This window comes from Emydura macquarii, unplaced genomic scaffold (assembly GCF_026122565.2).
Source record: "Emydura macquarii macquarii isolate MOO-44397 ecotype Brisbane River unplaced genomic scaffold, CSIRO-AGI_Emac_v2 contig_318, whole genome shotgun sequence".
Classification (NCBI taxonomy): domain Eukaryota; kingdom Metazoa; phylum Chordata; order Testudines; family Chelidae; genus Emydura; species Emydura macquarii.
Genome location: NW_027130455.1, coordinates 1,784,471 through 1,808,224, shown reverse-complemented (window position 1 = coordinate 1,808,224; position 23,754 = coordinate 1,784,471). Strand labels below are relative to the sequence as shown.

The 23,754-nt window shown below is 40.7% G+C and overlaps 1 protein-coding gene across 3 annotated transcripts in view; it reads right to left on the bottom strand.

Moving 5' to 3' along the window:
* PDGFD (platelet derived growth factor D) overlaps window positions 1–23,754 on the bottom strand; it is a 175,448-nt gene that overhangs the window by 19,428 nt on the left and 132,266 nt on the right. For 2 of the 3 annotated variants that reach the window (XM_067567692.1, XM_067567697.1), the window contains exons 4-6: window positions 19,048–19,107; window positions 14,416–14,617; window positions 2,867–3,081 (exon numbers count right to left, since the gene is read on the bottom strand). In XM_067567692.1, coding sequence (XP_067423793.1) covers window positions 2,867–3,081; window positions 14,416–14,617; window positions 19,048–19,107 — 477 coding nt within the window. The remainder of the gene's footprint in view (window positions 1–2,866; window positions 3,082–14,415; window positions 14,618–19,047; window positions 19,108–23,754) is intronic. The other variant, XM_067567707.1, reaches the window with a different exon arrangement.

Below are 23,754 nucleotides of genomic sequence, written 5' to 3'. Positions count from 1 at the left end.
AATTATATCAGGGTCATCCCACGTATCTTTCTTAAAAATAGGTGCAATTGTAACTACACTCCAGTCCTTTATAACAGCTGAATTGAAGCCAACTGAATTTTGCAATAAATTTGCGGCAAGACCATGTGCCTAAGAAAGTGAGTAACAGTGCTGACTACAGCAAGACACAGCGCCTGCTTTCCCACACAGCTCTGCCTACACACCTAGGTCTTGACCTCCAACAACCTCCTGGTATTCCAACCCTCAGCCTCTCCTGAGGTAGTGGTTTTGTGAGGTGAGCAAACACTCTCTCCAGATTAAGAGTCCATCAAACTCCTTTTCATTTGCAACCTAAACAAACTAGGAAAACAATCTCGGAAATGTCAGTGTGTGTCAGGCATGAAGTCAATGTGGCACACAGCTGCCTACTCAGTGGGTATGTCATACCAGATTAGACCCCAATCTTGCAATTGATCCAGGAGCCCGGGTAGATCCAATTGCAGGATCAGAGCCTCCTGGGACTTTTTCTAGACTTTTTCTAGACTTCCTTAGACCAGTGATTCTCAACCTTTTAAGAAGCAAGTACCCCCTAACTTCTGAAAATTTTAATAATTACCCCAACACTCAATTTTCCATGGGATTTTATATTTACAGACTAATGTGAGCCATATGTTGGAAGAAGGGCTGAGTATATAAGGCCGTGATATGACAGATCTAGTGTGGGTAGGGTTACCACCTTTACACCAGGGGTGCACAACTCAAGTATGTACCTGGGCTAGAGGTGATGTTGGCCAAAGCTAGGAGGCTTTGAGCGGCATGCCATTGCTGGGGAATATAAAGCGCCGTGCCAAATTTTTTGCCATAGTTTTGAGAGGAGGAAGAGGCGAGAGAGAGAGACAGGAAAAGGGCAACTGGTAAAATCTGGGGCTGTCATAGAGCAGTGAAATTGAGACGTTTTCTGGGCATGGCTTTGAGCCAGTGAGTGGAGCTGCCACCTGGGCAAGTTGCAGGCGGCTGCTGCCTGGCTGCCAGTCTGGGAGGTGGGCGACTGCCACCCAATCCGAGCTGGGGTAGAGGAGGCTTCTGCGCTGGCTGGGACCCAGGGATGTGAGCAGGCAGCTGTTGCCCATCTTCAAGCTGGGGTGCTGGAGGCTGTCCCTCGGCTTGGAGCCAGGGTGCAGGTGGCTGCCACTCAGCTGCGAGTCCAGCTGAAAAGACACAGGAGGCTGCCACCGGGCTCCCACCTGGGAGCTGGGACCTGGCAGGAAGCAGGGGGCTGCTGCACGCCTCCCCCAGAATCTAGCAGCTGCCGCCTGCCTTCTAGCTGGGAGCTGTAACCAGGCAGGAAGTGGGGGGCTGCTGCCCACCTCCCAGCTCAGAGCTGGGACATGGCAGGAAACCGGCGGCTGCCACCCGCCTCCCCCAAATGCCGGCGACTGACGCCTGCCTCCCAGCTGGGACCGGCCGGGAAGCGAGCAGCTGCAGCCCCTCCCAGCTGGGAGATGTGATCTGGCGGGAAGCAGGGGTCTGCTACCCGCCTCCCCCAGAAGCTGGGGGCTGCCGCCCGCTTCCCAGCTGGGAGCTGGGACTGGGTGGGAAGTGGGCTGCTGCCGCCAGGCTCCCCCAGAAGTCGGCAGCTGCTGCCCGTCTCCCCTTCTCTCTTTTGTTCCCCAAGTACCTGTGCCTGTGTCTCGCGTACCCCGTACCACAGGTTGAGAAACTATGCCTTAGACTTATATAGACTCCTACTCACTTTCCAGCACGTATCTCACCTCCCTTAACAGTAATTAATCGCTACTTCTAAATTCACTGAGTCTAAGTTGGTGTAATTCACAATTGACACACCAAAGGGTCAGCACAGAGGAATGCAACAAGAAAAAGAATTAACAGGAAAGTGTCAGAAAGGGCAAGTTACAGCAGCCACAAGCCTATCAAAATGTGCATCTTCTTACGCTGTCTTTGAAACCCTTAGCATATAATTTATACCAAATTAGGCTCCTTTGCAGATCAATAGAAGCGGTGTGAGCAGGTCTAAGAGGTTCTAAAGCGTTGCCTATGTTAAAAATTACATTGGTTTAACTAAAATCAGTTTTTAAAAGCAAAGCCCTGTATGGACACTTAAAATCAATTTATACCTGTCATATCATTTTAGATTAATTCAGTTTGTAGCAGCTTTTGGTACGCTAATACAACTGGTGCATCTTTTAATACAGACAGGGCCTAAGTGAATATAGAAGAGGTGTTCTATACTACAGTACATTACCTCTAAGTGTGGGTGCCGTATACTGTTTTAGACACATATATATTCTATAACCTGAGATCGTGTCTATATGTTTGACGTACATTTACGGCCTGATTTTCAGAGTTGCTGAACATTTACAGCTCCAACTGACTTTACTGGTGACTGAAGTGGCTCAGCACCTTTGAATAAGACACTGTTAATATATGTTAAATATATATGTAGTGTCTTGCCATTCCTTGCACTTATATTAGTACATCTCTGCCTGGGCTGTGCCACTGATTCTTGCTCTTTTTTATGGAATAAGGCATTTTTCTTAGCCATGCTCCTTAGTGATTTAGGTAGAACTTAGAAAGCTCCTTTTTGGTTTTTTGTCCATCTGGGCATTAATAATGCACTCATTGCCATTGTATACCAGTGCCAATCTCCCGATATGTTCCACCGCACATGTTCTTCTCAAACAGTGCACCTTATTGTACCTAACATGTAGTTTTAAATGCCTTCAGAGAAGTTTGCCGATCCTTCAGCTATAGAAGCACCAACATAATCAGTGATGGCAGCACACAGCTCTTGCAATAGTATTTATGAGTCTGCTTTCACATGGAACCCACAGAAGAATCACAAAGAAGAAACGTCAGAATGAAATACCTCGTGATATTTTTTCACTGTTTTCCCTGCCGCACATGTGCAGGATCTCCAGTTCACTGTTCCACAGCCACAATTCCCCCCACAGCGCTGGATCAGGAGGCAGCGGGGAAAGAAAACGACATTTGTCAGCTTCAGTTCCTCCCTTAAATTGACAGAGTAGTTTCTTGGAGTGCAGCTGTAACGTTTCACATCATCATTCAATCTGTCCAGGTCAACTGCAAAGCAAAAATGGTCTGATTTGTAAAGGTTGAGTGGGAAGTGTCTTACGGTGACTTGCTCTCTTGCATGGGGAGTCACAACAGAGGGTTGTGCTCCCACAGCATCATTCAGAAAATAAATTAAGTGTCAAAGTGATTTCTTTAAAGGTAAATATCAGGAAGCCAGTTTTTATGTGGCTGTACAGGGTTATTAGACCCTGATTCTGTTCCACTGAAGTCCATTGCAAAACACCATTGACTTTAATAGTGCAGGATCAGGTTCCTAGTGGGTAAAGCACTGGGATGGAAGTCAGAAGATTGGGTTCTATTCTCTGTTCTGTCACTGACCTGCTGTATGACTTTGGGAAAGTCTCCTTACCTCTCTGTGGTTCTATTTCCTCTCCCACCATTTGTCTTGTCTATTTAGAGACCAACTCTTTGAGGCAGGGATTGCCTCGTACTATGTATTTGTACAGCACTTAGCACAACGGTGCCACAATTTGAGTTAGGAGATGTAGTCACTCCTGCCACACAACTAAATAATAAAACATCAAAGTGTAAAGTTTGTCAAATGCTCTTCTTTCGCTGAAATTTCTGTGCACAGGTTTTCCATGGAGATGAGTCATCTGATGTAAAATTGCAGTCAACAGTGGTTTTAAGAATCATTATAGTTTAAGTTTTAAAATCCATAAAAAGTTACAAAAATTCCCTAAAGCCAATTTTACAATTAAAAAAAGAGGACTACAAATCACCTATTTTTGTTCTTGGAAAGTTTTTTGGTTTTTCATCTTTTCTACTGGATTCTGTCCCTGAATTTGTTGATGACAAGTTGACTAATACATCTATAGATGGAGGGAGCTGGCTAATGCTGTTCTGTAGCTTCCCTTGTGTCAAGCCAGAGATCACTCTCTAAACTGAAAATTGTAGCTGGTAGGAAAATACACATAAAATGCATTGGAAATTAATTTCTAATTGATAAAATGTAAATAGCTTGAGAATTAATCATAATTTGCACTGGAGAAACCATTAAGCCACTGCATTAACACTGATTCACACAATTTGTTGGGGAAGAAATGAGTTGTAAATACCATGCACCTTTATATGGTGGCTTTGAAATATTTATGCAAGGTGGCTGTGTAAATGACATTAGCACCAGAGGACATACTCAAGTCAACTTCATTTTTCATGCAATGGTTTAACCCGATTGGGGGAAATTTAGCAGATAAATCAGGATTTTGGAGATGTTTTAACAGTTGTGGTACCATGAAAACCATCTCACCATAAAAGCTCAGCTGTTCTTATCAAAGAGCTAATATCCCTACAAAGAAGGTACATAGCTTCCTCTTGAGATAAGCACAAAATCAATGGGAGTTACCAGTACACACACACACTGAGAGAAAAATACATTCCAACTACTCATAAGTTCATTCTCAAAAGAATAAAAAAATATTGATTTCTTTGTTTCAACAGATTGTTTTGTTCTCTGTTGTCATTCTTCATATACTCCCTCTCGCTCTTGTTCCCACAGGCTAATTTTTCTTTACAGGGAAGAAGGTTCCTTCTCCTTCCAGCCCCCATAAATCCTATCATCACCTTGCATAGTAAGCTTTGTTTAGAGATCAAGCAAAGCTTAATTTGCTCACGATTACTTTAACCAATTGGCAATAAGAAAAACTGACCAAATGGAGATGGTGCAGAAAATTCTATCTTCATGGTCAGTGGGATCTCCAGAGGGGAAGGCCTAGTGAATCAATATATTGTACCACATCAGTCCAAGGTGGAGAATTCTGGACCAAGTAGTCAAGGGTTGGAATGGGCTGGATAGATGTGAGCTGAAGTGAAGGACTGGAACGGGGAAGCTTGTATGGTGCCTGCCCAGACTATCCAACATGGGTGTTAGAATATTTCTGCAGTGCTGGAGTCTAAACTCCTAAAATCAGACAAGGAGGGAAACAGTCTTGCATGGATTATTTCATGTTATCTTAAGACATTAGGGTGGCATTTGTGAATGGGATATCTGGAGATTAATTTAGAATAAAATACTCAATGCTTGATTCAATGCTGGGTTTCGGGAGTATCTACTGACATTGTACAGGGTTGCCAGCGACAGATCGTTCCCCTGGAGACAGCTTGCGGCAGCACAGGGCACCCATCTCCTCCCAGTCCAACGGGGCACACCCAGCTGGCCGTCAAAGTGCCAAAAGGGGCACCCAGAGAATGAGCCGGCTCACTGCAACACTCATTTGGCGTCCACCTGTAGGGCTCCTATCGTTTAAAGGCACCTGGTGGAACTCACAGTAAAAACACCAACTTTCCTTCACCTTGGGCAAATCTCTCTTGGGGCCAAGCATCTCCCAGTGACGGCAGCGGGGCTGCACTGAGCTAGCCTGGATTATTCCTGTATTGAATTCTAGCTGGGATGATGTTTTAACATTCAGTCTGTGGCTGATGGAGAATGAGGCTGCCCGTTTATCGAGGGGAAGGGGTCAGGACGAGAGCATACTGCACTAGTCACATTGCGGCACCGACAATTAGACAAAGGGCCTCAGCCTCCTGGTTTAAAGGCAAAGGAATTCTCCATAAAGGTTATCAACTCTGGAGTGGTCTTCACCTACTGACCTGCCTAAGCCTTAATTGGTATCCTTTAAAACTTGACAAGGCCTTATTTCTCAGGCTTTTTCTGAGGTAGGGGCAATGGAGAGAAAGGGGAGACTGTATGGAGATAATGGGAGGGTGTGGTGGAATAGTTGAGTTATTGGGTATTTCAGAGAGGTTGTAGTATAGTGACAGTGATGCAGTGTAATAGGACTGGTTATTTATAATAAGGGCATCTACCCAAAGCATTGGATGGATAAATTTATAAAGAACTCTAAATCCATTAATGAACTAATACATTTTAGTTAGCCATATTTTTCAAGCATTAGCCACCAGGGAAAAATATGAGGAATATTCCAAGACGCATGCACAAAGACTCTTTGGATCTGCATCGAGATTTTCCCCACTGATTCCTTTGATGTTGCTAATGCTCAGCACCTCTGAATCTGATCCATTCTCCTAACAGAAATACCATATTTTGATCATATCGCAAAGAAACAAGAACTGCTCCCAGTTCTTAAGTGACATTAAAACGACTTGTACATCATTAACAAAAGAAAGAAAGTTCTCTAAAGAACTCCATCACCAGAAAGCCCAGATTTGAGCTTTTCTTCTGTTTCAGAATTGTTTTACTTTCTGGAGCCTGTTCATTTCCTTATGCATATAACAATGAGATCTTACAGTACAAACAGTTTCATGCATCACTACACTGCTGTGACTAGAAGGTAACTGAGTCTTGGCATACTTATTGAGGGACTGAAACCAGTAGGGTCCTTAATTTAAACTAGAACTAAAAGGTTCTTCAGATGGGCTGCAACTAGCTTCAAAACATTCTTACAGAATTTTTGCATAGAGTATTCACTGTATAGGTAAAAGGAGACACTGAAGACTACAATAGGGCAACAAGCTGGGAGATACCGCATTAGACCCCCAATTTAAGCATCTGCTTAAGTCCATTCCTGTTCAGGACGACACTTAAGTACGTGCTTGACGTGAAACATTGATTTCAGTCAGATTTAAGCACTGCTTAAAATTAAGCACATGATTAAATGCTATCCTGAACAGGGATGTTTTCTTGAATAAGGGGTTGCACGCTATTAATGCCTCTCATTTGAAAAGTTCATATGGGTCACAAGGACCTGGGAAGAGAAAAACTCTGCTGCTAACCACAGTCTGTTTTCAAATCCAACAAGGATTTTGTTATGCCTTCTTTTAACATTTTGGCATTCGTACTGATATGGCCCCATCGCTATAGCATATGAGCATCTCACACTCTTCAATCCACACAACATCCCTATGAGGTAGGAAAGTGCTAGTTTCTCCCATCGTGTGGCTGGGGAACTGGGGTGCAGGGAAATTGAGTGTCTCACCCAAGGTTACAGTTCAATCAGTTAGAAAGCCATTCCCTCTGGCCTCCTGTTGTGAATGCAGAAACTTACACTTCTTGGGCTAACAATGCCAACACTTACACACTCCTCTTAAGTAGCTGAACATATCTTTGTATGCAAGCACACTTGCACGTACGTGGACAGCAGATTATCGAAAACTGTTAGCAGGTATTTTGCAAGTGTCAGCCTGTACACCAGTGTCTGTACCTGAACATTGCACTGGAGTAATGTACCAACACCTCAATTCCTAAAATCTAGGTTCCCTGACACACAGGGGGCTAGATTCACAAAGGAGCATGTGTGTTGCGGTGTGCAGTGTCACCACGCCTAACTTTTAGGTGTCTAGAAAAATCACTGGGATTCACGAAGCCTGAGTTAGGCATTCATGATTCCTATACAATAAATGGAGGGGAATAAGAGCCTAAGAATGTGATTCACAAAAGCCAAAACGCTAGACCCTTCCCCACCTAAACTAGCCAATGGGAGATGCCAAGGAGAGGGGTGTGTCATAAACACTGTCAGAGAATTCAGCTGTGAACCCTCTGCTGGAGTCTGGTACTTCGAGAATTTCTTGCCACTGTTGCCACCACCTCCTCAGAACTCTTAGTCCACTGATTAAGGCACTCACTTAGGATGTGAGAGACCACTGTTTAAGTAAAATCTCTCCACCAAAAGGGGGAAAGGGGTTTGACCAGGGATCTGCCACTTCTCAGGTGAGTCCCCCTAACCACTGGCTATAGGATATTCTGATGTAGGGCTCCTCATCTCTCCTGTTGAAGCTGTTCCCCTATGGATAAATAATTAGAGTCACTGGAGCAGGAGGCTTGGATCCTGGCTTTCCCACAGACTGGGGATGCTCTAACTATGAGACTACAGTGTCATTCTCATGCGTATACTCTCTCTCTCTCAGACCCAAAGATTCCTTTCTTAATCCAAAGCAGAATAGCCTCAACAGGAGAGAGATTGAGGGAAACTCCACATCTGAATATCCCATAGCCCAGTGGGTAGGGGCAGTCAACTGAAAAGTTGTAGAGCTGTCTTCAAATCCCTTCTCCACCATGTGTGGAGAGAGGAGTTGAACTGCCCATCTCCCATGTTCTAGGTGAGTATCTGAACCACTAGGCTAAAATTATGAGGGAGGTCTCCCTCCTCTGAGCACAGCTAATGATTCTGGCCCTGCAGGTGAGTTAGGCGGAGAAGCACCTATCTCCCTCCCCCCGCCCCCCCAATTTTTTAGTCACTCTAGGGCTTAGGAATCCAGATGCCCAGAGTGAGGCCACACTGAGCATGCTCAGACACAGATGCTTAGGCTAGGCAGCCATTGCAAAAACTTTAGTGCTGAGTGAATTTAGGCACATAGAGGATTCAGCGGCAGCTGAGTGGGGCTTTTTGTGAAAACCCCTGATTCATGATTCTGGGATTTAGGCACCTAATGTCCTTTGTGAATCCAGCCCACAGGTCTGTATGAGATACACAACAAGCTGTTGCAATTTAGAACAGCACAGAAGCTACGCTAGATTGCTCTGGAGCTGTCCGGAACCTGAAGCTTCAGCCCTACATTTACTTGACAGAGCTAAATCCTCCACTGGAGCAAACTGACATGATTCTGTTGGTATCCATGAAGTTACTCCGTTTTACATCAGCTGAGGCGCTGGCCCACCGCTGTAAATCCTCTGTAAATGTCTAATAGTAACAGATATTTTCTTTGATATTTTTAATTTAGTGACACTCATTGGTTCAGATTGGGTCTGAATAGGGACTTGGAATGGTTATCTCATTACAAGTAATTGTCACTGTTCACACATTCTCACCTTCTAATCAAAGGTTGTGAATAGGCCTCATCTACCCTAACTGAATTGACTTTGTTAGCACTTGCCCTCCCCATTGTTATGTTTCTCACCCTTGGATGTATATATATATATATACCTCCTATCTGTGGTTTCCACTTCATGCATCTGATGCAGTGGGTCGCAGCCCACGAAAGCTCATGCCCGCAGAAATTTGTTAGTCTTTAAGGTGCTACAGGACTCTCATTGCTTTTGCTGTATACAGACTAACACGGCTACCCTTCTGGAACGCATGGGTTCGTTCACCATAAATGAAGTATATCTGAGAACTTTATGATTTATCAAATCTTAGTGGCAGCTGGAAGCAAAGGATGTTGCATTTAGAACACCACTTGACTCACAGTTCCCAGAAAAAACTCTCCGGTACAGCTACTACTATATAAGATTGAGAGGGCAGAAATTTCAGTGGGCTTATACCTGTCCACCTGAAAAGAGGTTCACAAGGCCTGTTCCTATTACAAGCTGGAACACCAATTACGTCTGGGGAGTGGGTCAAGTAGTAAGAACAGGCACAAGCCATCACTGTCAAAAATGGATTTAGCTCCACTGGAATCAATAGACCTGAAGCAATTTATGCCAGTGATAAATATGACTTTGTAAGCTTCACCAACCTTTAAAAAAGGTTCACAAGAAAAGTGTTCTACTGCAGTGCAGCTTGCTCTGAGTGTCCCCAGTAACTTCACATACAGTATCAGGAAGTATCCCATTTGCCACCGTGGGGAAGAGTACGCATAATCACTGGGTTTGAATTATATTATGAAATGACTGGGTACTTTGCAAAGTGCAGAGAAAGTAATTCCTGACTAAGGGTAGAGGCGTATTCTGTTTGTTCAGGGCCTACAGTCGGATGCATGCATTTAGATAATTAACAGTTATTTGAGGTGGTATTTCATGAATTCATATTTCTCATTAAAGCAGAGGCATTTTGCATTTGTGATGTTTGTATTTAATGTCTGATGCACTGTAGCTTTCTGGCGACTATCCCAGAACCTTTCAAGGAAGAGAGCATGGATGTTTGCGGTAATTTACTGGCAATTGTTTGCAACCCCTTGAGAAATGAAATTCTTCAGTTCACATTTTGTTTAATTTCTTGCTAAATAATTGTAATTAATGTAAATAGAAGCCATGGTTATGTGTACGGTGAACTGCCATGATTTTTGGGAATTTATGTATTCATTTGGCCATTTATGCATGTAAGCTGGGAAAGTTCCATCCAGATTTTTGGTTCCTGTGCTTCTTTCTCTCTCCATTTCCCCCTTTGCCCCCAGCAGAGCATGGTTTGTTTATTTAACTTGTAAAACTGTCACTGTAGACAGATGTTATCTCAAGAATGTCCCACCTGATTAATTTCTTCTGATAGCCAAAGGCTTTTTGCATATGATTGTCCCAAAATAAAACAAGCAAAGAGAGAAAGTGTGGGGGGCTGGATCTGTGCAGCCTCATTCAGGGCCAGAATATATCTGTGTGTGTTCCTGTTTACTGAGATTATTTGTGAACAAGGTTTTCTTTTTAAAAGTGATCCCTTTTCTCTACACATCTTCCCTTGACTTTTGCATCTACTTCTATTTTGAGAAATAGCTTAAGCCTTCCTTCTTCCTAGATCTTCATAAATAAGGCCAATTCAATCAATGCTTTTGCAAGGTTTTTTTTTCACTTCTGAAACAATTTTCATCTGTACATCATACTTAATAAGGATTTTTAAAACTAGATATATACAAGAGACTAAGTGACAAAAGTTCAGTGCTGTATAATGATAGCGAACACATGCTAGAAGTCTCACCTCCATTGCATAGGATGGCTATTCTCTTTTACATCCACTGTAAGAGGACTAAATTAGTTATGAAATAATGTGTTATTTGTGATACGCACTCAAGAACCTGTCTATTAAAAATGGCCAAATTATTATGACATTGAGGTCAACTGTGAAATATTATTGCAAATACACATAAAATTATTTCCCCAGTGACCTAATGTATACGACCATCTCTTCATAATCATCTAGCATGACTCCAAAGCTGGATATACATTGAACTGAATTTCCTAGAACCTCTTGGTATGCACAGAGGGTAGGATAACAGTGAAGTCATTAGCGATTTATTTATATAATTTACGTGACATGTTCTGAAAATGCTGTGAGAGATACACAGGGATTATATCAAATAGTGCTATCTGCCTCAGGGTCATTCTAAACAAGAACAAAGGATAAAACCCAACCTGGAAGCAGAGAAAGTATGTAAATGGTGATATAATCTATTGTTCTTTCTGTTGCAAGGTTACTCCAGTGTTTATAAATATTCCTTAGAGTTTCACAGAGCCTGTGTTTGAAAGCCCTATTGTACTCCTAATTTAAAGGATTTTATTTGAAGCTATTCTCTAATTGGATTTCAACATGTACCATGGCCGTACTCCTGTCACATTTCAAGTATGAGCATTTCTTATTATCTGTAGTGTGGCCCCATGGACTCAATGCCAATTGGCAAAGGGTTCACTGTTCTGTAACAGTAACACCTATCAGTCCTGACAAAAGCATTACATCCCAACATGCTGCTTTCATACTATTTATCCAAACAGGATGGCATAAGGTGTCTGTTTAAAGCTTATATCAAATCAATCATCATAATCCTTGTGAGATGGATGTACGGATGAAATTTAGGAAGTTTTTGTATATGTGTAAAATACATGACACTTATGTGTTAAAACTTAACTTGACACCCAGATTTCTTCCACACAGGAGATAAGATGTATATCTCTCTGTCACATGTAAACTAAGCATTGTAGTAAGTGAAGACAATGGAAGTCCGTTTGCATACGGAAACACAGGAGGAGGGGAGACATCTTGGAGCCAGTATCCCGGGGGGTCATCCTGTCTTTGGGCAACAAAACAATGAGTTTTGGGAAATATAAGGAAGAGCAAAAAGACATTCGTCATCCATTTACTGAGAAAACCCCTTGTAAGGCATGGGGAAATTCATGAACATTTGGATCCTGGTTTTGACTGAAAACCAGCAGCTCTGTCAAAGACTGAATCCTTGGGATAAAATCTACTTTATAAAATAGGAAAGGTAATTATTAATAAGTGTAGACCTAGGATTGTGTTTTACGTTTTCTTTTATATGTGTTACCAGTTCTATTTTCACTTCTTATCCTTACTCATTATCTCTTAAATCTTAACCTTTATTAATAACAGAATTTTTGTTTCCACTATAAGTAGATTACAGTGCTGTGTTGTTATAAAGGGCCTGATCCTGAGTTGGACCATTTAAACTACGTACACTGTCTCTTTGGGAACAGCTGACCTGGTAATTTCTGTGGGTATCTAGTGACAGGGGCTAGATAGTATAGAGGGATACTTCTGAGGTGTTCAGGGACTGGAGTAGACCATGTGTTAACCTGCAAGGCAAAGTAGGAGCTGGCAGGGGTCTGAGGCAAGTACTAGAGTGGCTGAAAGGCAGGCAGTGTCAGGAAGCTGATATCTGGCTACTGCAAGAAAGACTCCTTCTCACTGGGGGCAGGGTAACAACACGGTCACACAGTCTTAGGCACCCTAAAAAGTGCCACACCAAGTGTATGACTAATATAATCATTTTGGACTGATGTTTATAGTGTTTGTGGCAAAGAATCCATCCTTTTGTTGGAAGAAAGGAGGAGAAAAAAACCCCACATAACACTTTTTCTGCTCATTCCTCAAACAAAAACATCCCAAATTAAGAAATAAATTGGCAAACTCTTTACTTTTTCATAGAAGTTTGCTAGGCCAAGAATTTGAATTCCATTGTACTCAATGGAGAAACCCTAATTAATCCAGATTTCCTGCAGACAACCAGAAAGATCGGATCAGTGCTTGGAGCTAATCTGATTGGAATGGATGAAACACAGCACACGTTGCTTTAGATACAGTACATTTGCACTGGGATCAGATTTGATCTGAGACTCAAGTGAAATCTGGATAGAAAACTCAGTAAGAGACAGGGTCTCTTGTCAGCATCTATTAAAATCAAATCAGTTCCTTTTTGTCTTTTGTGTACATTTCCATCCGTGCTGACTCCAGTCTGGGAATAGGAGACACATAGCTGATTACATTTCACTGGCCTCCAAATGTGATCATATTGGTCCCGGCATTTAATACAAACTAAACAAAGAATTTTTAAATAATGTGTAATGTGTAGTGGTTTTTGTTGCCTGAATTTTTGTGGTGCCTTAAAGGGGCCTGGTTTTCAGAGGGTGAGTGCTCAGCACTTTCTAAAAGTCAGGCTCCTTTAAAGCTGAGCAGACAAAAATTAAGGCAAACCATCTTTAGAGGTTTTTAAGCTGTGGCTTGACAAAGCCCTGGCTGGGATGATTTAGCTGAGATTAGTCCTGCTTTGAGCAGGGGGTTGGACTAGATGACCTCCTGAGGTCCCTTCCAACTCTAATATTCTATGATTCTAATGACCATTTACTTTTGAAAATGTAGGCCTATGTGTGTCCAGTTTCAGATCAAATTGTACTAAGGTCTCAGCTTCTAGAGTTTAATTTACCATGACATTTTTCAATACTGCTTTAAAAAATAAATAAATAAAAAAGACAAAACTTATTTCCCTCCTTACACAAACTCCATTTAAATAAGATTTCCATTGGTTGAAGGGTTGGCAGAAGCAAACCCATTATTTGCTAATTATTTCAGAACAAATATTCAGCAAAACATATAAGATACACGTATATTGAATATGTAATGTTGGATAATAGTAATAAGAAAATTCATAATCTGAGTTAAACATTTCATTACACATTAGCTGCTAAAATCTACAGTGTTGGCCATTTGGAAGAACTGAGATAGACATTCTAGATACCTACTCCACCACACAGCATAATTTCAATGAGCCCCACTGTGCTTATTTCTTCAAGGACATGGCTGGACTGTCTATTCAGTGCTTCCTCACCATTATTGGTTTGTGTTATTAACGTAACATTTTTTTACTTTAACATTTGTTTGATGGATTGCACCAATGGAGGGAAAAGAGACTCATAATCCAATGATGCACATTTTCTTCAACTACAGGTAAAAATGCTAAACCACAATAATGTTCCCCATAACACAATGGAAATTGGTAAGATGTTCACATCCTAAAAAAAAAAACAGCTGCACATACAGGTGGCTGTGCCAGATGCTTCCCTAAATACAATGTGACAGAAATAATTATCCCCCACTCAACACAGAACAATCTTAAAACATGGAGTTTCGAGGGGGGTGATAGTTCAGGTAATTAGGATCCCTATGCCTTACATGCAAAATAATACTTTACAGTGAAACTCAAAACCATCTGTCCTTTACATACATAATTTCAAGTTTTCATTTGTGAATTAATCATATAAACAAGCTGAAGCCACCTTGTGATGTGGGTGATGGATACCTTAATCAAACAGACTGAAAATGATTAAGGTTCAAACTCTTCTAGCCTTAGTTTTTCTGGGTAATTCCTTGCTCTGCAATTAGTCCTATTGAAACACCTGGAATGAAGAACATGTACTATGTTTCTTCTTACCTTTGGATTTTCTGTCACGGTAGCTCCTGCCTCGAAAATGATGTCCGGTGTCTGTGTACAGATTTTCGAGATCCTCCTGCCACGACACCGGATTAAAGTGTCTGAGCAGCTCCTCCACAGTGTCAAACCCAGCGATGGTCTGGTCTAGTGCTTCCGCAGTGAGGGTAGGGTCGGTCACTGATGGAGAGGGATAGGATACCCCCTAAGAGTGACATACAGCTCAGTGTACTTTGAAAAATTACAGCACCATTCAATACAACTGTCAATAGTTACAGAGACATTTTTTTCATAGCCGACTCACACCGAATATCCAGGAAAGACCCCTGATGAGATTGAAAGTCTGTCTTTTGACAAACTGACCTTACTCCTGGTATTTATTAATCGCTTTGGGCCACCATTTGAGGTCCTTGCACTGGGACGGACTGCATCATGTCCCTGCATGCCGTGCAAAGAGGCCAGGGAGAAAGACACTGAACCCTCCCAAGCAAGGGTAGGTGCTGTCAGGTGAAGGAGGAGTGAGTAGGCCTAATGCTGCTGGGCAGCGCTAGCCATTCCAAAGGGGGCCAGCAGGGGTGGGAAGAAGGCAGAGCTATGTCCTGGCCCTCCACAACACCAGCCATCATGGTCACTCCACCCCTGTATGGGGTGTGGCACTGGATGCTTTTCCCTTGCCCCCAGGGTAAGGCAGTACCTAAAAGGTGTAATCCTTTCCTCAGTTTGCAGGCAGGCAAAAATCTCACTGAAGTCTCTACAGATACCTGTTTTACATGACACTCATTACCATAGTATCTGAGTGCTTCACAGGCTTTAATGTATTTATCCTCCTTGGGAGGTAGATCCCCACTGTACAATGAGGAATTAGGACACAAAGAGACAATGGCAACTTTCCCAAGGTTACACAGGAAGTCTGTGGCAAAACAAGGAACTGAACCCAAGTCTCAGGCTAATACCCTAACCATGGAACCATCTTTCCTCTTCTTGGAGCTTTTAGCATGAAAAAGACCTAAATGAAGACATCAGGATTTGGCCCGTAGAAATGAAGAATTAATTCTGTTTTAAAAATGTGTATAAACCAGAACCTAAAAAAAAAAATACTGAAGCAAATTAGAAAAATGTAATGTAAGGGTCTAAATGATGTAACAGAGGAAACAAACATAAAAAAGAGATGAATATTTCTAAGCATTTAGGAACGTACACTATCCAGAGACCATGTCTACACGGGGGACTCTCTGGAAAGCTAAGGCAAATCAACTGAAGGTGTGAAGTCAACACACATAAATGAAAGCCCATTAAACTCCCATGTGGATGCTCTCACTCACCAGGAGTAAAGTGGCCTTAGTTCTCTGCTGACGGAGGGCATCCACATGGGAGTTAACACACTTTAATTAACATGCATTGACCTCACATCTTAAGTCGATTTGCCTTAGGTTTTCTGAGTGACATACGTAGACAGGTCCTTAGATGCATACACATCTATTGAGTTTAGTTAGAGTTAATTTAAATCAAAGGACAGAACTGACCTTTAAGAACTAATGTGCATTTACAGGGAATAGTTTTACTTTTATTAGAGCAACATTTCCAAAGTCCTCATTTCAATTCCCAAATATTCTGTATCCTAATATCATCTTCTCCCTAAAGAAACCTCAAATTTCCTAGTTTCTGTGTAAAATATACTCAAGAAAGAACTGACTGCAGATATGTTATTCTCTAAAAACCACCTCCCCAAATAATATTTTACTGCCCAGTAATGATGTATAATAGCACAGGATAAAATACAGGAAAACTTTTGGACTTTATTTTCTCAGTTAAAACACTTGAAATTGACCGAAAAATGAAAGAAAAGAACCCCTTCTGTCCTCAAAATCTGGACCTGAAGCCATATAGACACACACGGTATGTCTATACTACAGTCATTTGGGTTCAAGAGCAGTGAATCCATGGCAGTGTGCATTTCAGTGCACTCTAGCCATGTGAGAAACTACCCACGGTTCCAGGTGGGTACAGCTCAGGTTGAAGTGTGCATTACCATGGCTTCACTGCTTTAGTACCCAACCTTGCTCAGGTATGTCTTCTCAAGCTGCAATCACACCCCATGATTACAACACTGACATACCCATAGAGACATATAGCACTTGAATTCCCAACCAGAAGGTCAATTTTGGCTTGATCCTGCAAGTACTTAAACCTGTAACTCTATAAATCTATGCAACTAACACTACTCAGGTGAAGTAGTCCCATGGGAATCAGTGACCTATTAATCTGAGTACAACTATTCAGTTTTACTGAAAATCCAGTCTATTTAAATAGACTTCAAATGTTGCCATAGATTTTAGAGTCATGGATATTTTACCGCATATAATTTGCTACAAATATGGACCTTCCATATTATCTGACACCAATAAGAAAAAAATGAAAACATTACAATACAGTGTTGACATACAAGGAGGACTGCAGTTTGCTAATTATCACTACTACACAGGGAGTTGAGAATGGGGACTGGGTTACTAAGGTCTAGTTTGAGACCCCATGAGGACAAAAAAGTCTCACATCAGTAAGCTGAATAAAGTGCTGCTACATAAAACAATAATGTATGAAATTCAGTGTTCTATTCACAGTTGTCATGTCCTGTGCTTACATAATCTTTTATGGTAAAAAGAGAAACACTAAAATATCACTAGGAATCCACAAGAGAGAAGTCAGTGGGGCTAGTGACTGGTTTGTAATCACTGCAAAATAGGAAAACAAATTCCCTTCAAAGAACAAAGGGAAGGGGGATAGGGAGAAAGATACAGGATGAGGCATAAGTAGCACCATTGCAAATCGGCTGCCCTTTGTTCCTATGCCTTCATTGGAGGAATATCAAACCTTCGCAAGTATATATGATCTTGTTGTCCTCTAGAAGCTGGCCCACAAAATGACTATAAACACTCTCATGGAATGAATGGACTACTAATGGAATTAATAGACTATATCCCTTAGCTCAAGTAGGAGCAGCCAGTACTTTTTATGCAAAAGGGTCAGAAGCTTTATTTAAAAGGCACCTGTGTGAGATTTAAATGAGGCTAGTGTTGTATGTATGTGTTCAGCCATGCATTTCCTTACATTTTGTAAGAGCCTCGCAGGTTAGATTGTAGGTTTGCAGGATATGTCAAATAAATAAAAGCAGGGGGACGTCACACCTTCTTGAGTTATAAAACCTCTTACTCAGGACATTATAAGGAGAGATTTGCACAGCTCAGTTCATACACAGAAAATAACATAACTTTCTCAGATCAATAAGCAAAGCAGAGGAATTATCATTGTAGTTCAAATAACCGATTGGCAGCTCCATCATGTGACAGACCCAAAAGTAACTTCAAAGCTGCCTCTGTTTTGTCCTGCCAAGTGCTAAATATTAGATTTACGAAAAGCATGTGCCATCTGGCTTCTGTGACTGCTTCCAAAGAGAAAACAAAGAACAGAACAATGTGAGGGGGGAGGAGGGGTTAAAGAGTTACCACATCATACACTTCTCGTTGGTTACTTTAAAGTATAAGACACACTGAAACTCTTTTCTAATCAGAGCCAGGCCATTAGTTCCTTTGGTGTCTATTACAATTCATTACTAATCTATTAAGGATGCTGAAGTCTTTCTGTATTATTGTGAATGCGACATGCAGTTCTGTAGAAGTTCAATTGTTGCTGAATTAGATCATCACAGACTGCACCACAAGAATGGGGGCAGGACTGAATGGCTCTGCCGGGTGAAAGATCACATTCTGAGGTTATTCATCCCTTTAGGCTGAAGGCAAATGGTGGAGAGGTTGCTCTAAACTTCCCAAGAAAAAGCATGAGGTGTGGTTCATTACCAAGTCTGATGCTGGCATTACTCTCCCAATGATGTGGTCCCAGAGTCTAAGTGTGTGTCTACGCTGCAATTAAACACCTGCAGCTGGGGAAGGTCCCAGAGCATGAGCTCCAGCCTGAGCCTGAATGTCAACATTGCAATGAAACAGTCCTGAAGGCCTGAGTCAGCTGACACAGGTCAGACATGGGTGTTTAATTGCAATGTACACATTCGGGCTAAGTTTTGCTTGAAAATGCCACCAGGAGCTGATTTCTTTGTCTGTGACATAAATCAAATAAAGTGAAGAAGTGGAGAGGTTTTTAATTGGGTTTTCTTTTTTAAAAAGTCATATTTAGTTACACAAAATGAAGTGTTGGATTAAGATTTTATGTCATTGCTGGTGCTATCAAAACATCTTCAATATTGACAGTTCTAAATAGTTAATCCATTCTCCTACCAACTTGCCTTTAAAGCTAATTATTGCAAAATATGCTCATGTTTTAGATCAAGAAACTTTATAGCTCAAAATGTAAAGGAATGTTTTTATTAGGAGGCTTCAGATTGGAAGTGCTAAGTATTTATCCACTGGTCATCTCATGTGGTTAAAATGGCTGCTGATATTTTTGCCTTTTCCTCTCCTCCCCTTCTAAAAATTATTGACAATCTAGAATGAGTTTGAAAAACACATCTCATTTAATCTCCTGCTTATGGGTCAACCAGTGATTCCCCAGTGCAGATGCATTTATATCGGACTAAAAGCCACTCTACCAATCCTTTCATGGACAAAACAGTAACAAGCTACTTACTGAGACAGAGCTTGTGACTGACTCCCAGTTGGTTTCTGATGCTGCAGGCTGGAAATCATCCTAAAGAGGAAAAACCCACAGGAAAAATCACAGTCATGGCAATGTCCTAAAGTTAACTACCAGACCTTAAACAATGTCTCAGTGTTCTGTGTCCTTCACCTTGTTGAACCTGTTCCATAGAAGAGAGCTCTTGGCCTTTCTTCTTCATCCTTTATGAATTAAATAGCTCTTGGGGGAGGGACAATTATGTATTCTATGTTTGTTCAACACCTAGTACAATGGGGTTAAAGCCTTTAGATGCTACTGTAATATAAATATTAAATAATAATACTTCTCTCAAACATTATGGGAACAAGCCATTTATATTAGAAGTGCCATTATCACAAAAAAATTGGACACTTATCCTTACAGATGGACGATAGCACGGATGTCTGTATAGTAATAGGCAATAATTACTTAGTGGTGGACAAGCCAATTTAAGACCAATCTAATAACACAAAGGAATTACTTGGTTCTGTGACAGTTTTGTCCATTTCCAGTTAAAAATTTATTTATTCCAACTAAAAGCATTAAAAGGTGAAGAACTAAAGGTTATATAATGTCAATTTTCAATAAATCTTGGAGCACTGGGGAAGTTCCAAAAGACTGGAGGAAAGTTATCTGAAGGAAAGAAAATTGTGCCAATTTTTAAAAAGGGTAAAGAAAAAGTATACGCCAGTCGGCCTGACATCAATTCCAGGCAAGGCAATGGAGCGGCTGATACAGGACTCGATTAATAAAAACTAAAGGATGGTAATACAATTAATGCAAATCAACATGGGTTTATGGAAAATAGATCCCATCAAACTAACAGTCTCTTTTTTTTAAATGAAATTACAAGGTTGGTTGATAAAGTTAAGAATGTTGACATAATACACTTAGACTTTTGCAAGGGTTTTGACTTAGCACCACATGACATTTGATTAATAAAAACTGTAATGATGTAAAATTAACATGGCACACATTTAATTGATTAAAAATTGACTAGCTGATAGGTCTCAAAATGTAACTTTTGGAAATTGTCATCAAGCATGTCTGTTTCCAGTGGGTACCCTCAGGAATTGGTTCTTCACCCTACACTATTTAACATTTTTATCAATGACCTGGAAGACAACATAAAATCCTCACTGATAAAGTTTGCTGATGACACAAAAAAGTGGTAAATATTGAAGAGGACAGGTCTCCGATTCAGAGTGATCTGGATCGCTTGGTAAGCTACACACAAGCAAATGATATGCATTTTAATGTGGCTAAATGTAAATGTATACCTCTTGGAACAAAGAATGTGGGACATACTTACAGGATGGGGGACCTCTCTCCTGGGAAGCAGTGACTCTGAAAAAAGATTTGGGGGTTGTGGTAGATAATCAGCTGAACATGAGCTCCTAATGTGACGCTGTGGCCAAAAGAGCTAATGTAATCTTTGGATGCATTAGCCCTTGATAAATTGGAGAGGGTTCAGAGAAGAGCCAGGAGAATGATAAAATAATTCAAAAACCTGCCTTCTAGTGATAAATTCAAGGAGCTCAATCCATTTCTCTTAACAAAGAGAAGATTAAGGGGTGACTTGATTACAGTCTAAGTATCTACATGGGGAACAAATATTTAACAATGGGCTCTGCAATCTACCAAAGAAAGAAAGGTATAACACAATCCAATGGCAAAGTTGAAGCTAGTCAAATTCAGGCTGAAAATAAGGTGTACATTTTTAACAGTGAAAGTAATTAAGCATTGGAACCCTTTACGAAGGGTCATGGTGAATTCTCCATCACTGACCATTTTAAAATAGTAAGTAGATGTTTTGCTAAAAGATGTGCTCTACCAATTATTTTGGGGAAATTCTATGGTCTGTGCTATACAAGAAATCAGAGGAGATGATCAGAATGGTCCCTTCTGGCCTTAGAATCTATCAATTTATATAAAGATTTTGAAACACAAACACAGCCTGATATTCAGTTTGTGCAAAATCCATAAATGCTTTACCAGATTATCAGTCCTAATAATAGAACTGCATGATAAATGTGTTTATAACTCTCGGGCCAGATCCTCAGGTATACCAATTTACACAAACTGAAAATCCACCTTGTAATTTTTAAAAATTTGCTAGACAATACAGGGTGAAACTAGAGGACCAGATTCTGTGCTGGTTTAAATCAGCATTGCTCTATTGACTTCATTTGCAAATAGGATCACGCAGGTGCACTAATACACACAAGTACATGGTGTCAATGTGACATGAGAGAATTAAACATAAAGTCTGCTAAACCATCAAACTGTGTCATAACCTTTTCTCTTCCTCAGTCAGGAAGGAACTATTTTCAAATCTGGAGTACATATGCATAGCTAAATATAATGCTCTACATTTTGTTAAAGAGTACAGTAAAAGATTTTAAATGTCCAAAAATTCACAGGCTTGCTTATTCAATGCTTTCACTCTCTTGTTTTCTTCCTAAAGTGCTTCTTTCCCCCCAGTCTATCCTCTATCTGAGATAATTCAAACAGCAATGATTTCTGTAGGTGTCCTTCTGGTTTATAAGTTTTAGGCCATCCAATCAGAGAACACAAACAATACAATGTTATTTAGGTGACAAATGAAATTGCAGCAATCCAACTGTAAATATTTAGAGTGGACAATTTGCAAACGATTCATAGATAATTTATTTCCACAGATTACATATCTATAATTATAAATAGCAAACGCTATAATCAGTTCACAAATAACACAGGAAAAAGAACTACATTTGCCAAATTACTTGCAAATTGTTCACCCAGTTCTACTTATTAGTCACACTTTGATGTTAGGTAGGATTTAAGTCAACAGGCCCCATAGATCCCCTGATAACAGTTGTCAGTTTCAGAACTTTGCAACCAAGTTCTCCCTTTCATTAATTACCCTTTTGCAGTCCCAATAAAAGTGGCATTGAGTTCTGAAGCATTAATTTAACACAGGGACAATCTGTCTTATCAACTGTTCAGAGGAGAGTACAGACATGAAATCTTCTTGTGCTTGAAATGACTCTATCCTCTTACGTTGCGTAATATTAGAGAGAAGGAAACTGCCTCTTCAGTCTGTGATTCTTTCGAAATAGCTGTTGCCAAGCCAATATTCCAAATAGTTGAGATGATTAGGTGCACCACCTGCTTCTTGGATCTTGCTGCTGATGACTGCACATTTTGCCTTGGTGATTATACTTCATCTACTGAAACTCAACATAAACTATTCATTGCTAGATGGCTCTGTTCCACCATCACTTAAAGCAGCTGCAGCCACTCCTGGCTTCTAAAGAGCTTTCGACCCAAATACAGTTTTGCGTTTATTATAATCCATTGGCTCCAGCTCATAGTTATTTAAAGGAATGACATCAAAGTAGTTTCTTTTCTCCTTTGCCTTCATTATTTATAATAGGCCCATAGAAATCTGAGAGATATGTTTGGGTATCACCTTTACCATACTACCTGATGGGCTCATGCTGGTTTGTTTTTGTAGGGTTTGCAAATCAGTATTAGGCTTCTGGCTATTTTGTAGTCATTATTTTCAAGCAGCAGTGAACACTTTCGTTTAGATTAAAAAAACAAAAACATATTTGCATTTACTATTGGAAAAATTGGGAGATAACAATTTGGACCTACCATCTCTGACAATATTGCACTAATTCTTTATGGTTCCGTGTTAGTAAAATATTAATATTGCTTAAGATGAAGCAAAGTATCATGTTAACTACTCTGGAAGCAGCAAATACTATGGGTAAACCCCATGAGCATTGACGTGCTCGTTACTGGAATTTGTTTTCAAGCAAAGAAAATCCCATCTCCTAGTGTCAGTTAGTTACAACAAGGCAAACATTTAAATGCCCTCGTTTTCACAACTACATCTCAACACTAGAGATATTATTCTTAACCTCAGGGTTAAAATTTCAACACTGCTGTCCTGTAGGTGGCCAGTCTTGAATACAGATGGCCATTCAGTCCTTTACAGACTGATTTCCATGAGGACTTTTCCTAAAAATATTTCATGTGCACCATTTCTCCAAATCATGGATCTCAGATACATCCCAGAGAGTCATGAAGGATAGATACCTTCTCCATCTCACCAAGAGCTGTCACATGGGGAGTTCAGCAAGGCACAATGATGTAATCTCTCCATTTCAAAATACATAGGAAACTTCTTGTGAGATACAACACTGTAATGTGAGCAGAATGACAACAACATGCAGTTCCATGACTCCTCTACCAGTGCAGCTTCTGCCATTGTTAAGTTGCCCCAGTTTCTGGAAGAAGCAAGCAGAAGGATGGACAGCAGCTGGCTCTAAAGTTATGCAAGGAAGACAGAGGTGATGACGACAAGAACAATGAAACTACTCCATTTTGAGAAACATGCCCTTAACGAAGGACACCTAACCATCAATCTTCAAAGAAGCATGAATCTTCTGTGCCAGGCTGGAATGCTTGCTGATCCCAGACAAATTGCAACAATGACAAGAAATATTTTCTACTATGTCAAGCTGAGCACCCCAATCTTCTCAAACACTTTACAACTGTGATCCATGCCCTTGTCATCTGCAGGATAGATGTCTGCTAATCACTCTCCCTGGGAGTGAAGGTAAATGCCACATGAAAACAATAATGTACAAAACATGCAGCTGCCTGCCTACTAAGCAACAAAAATTC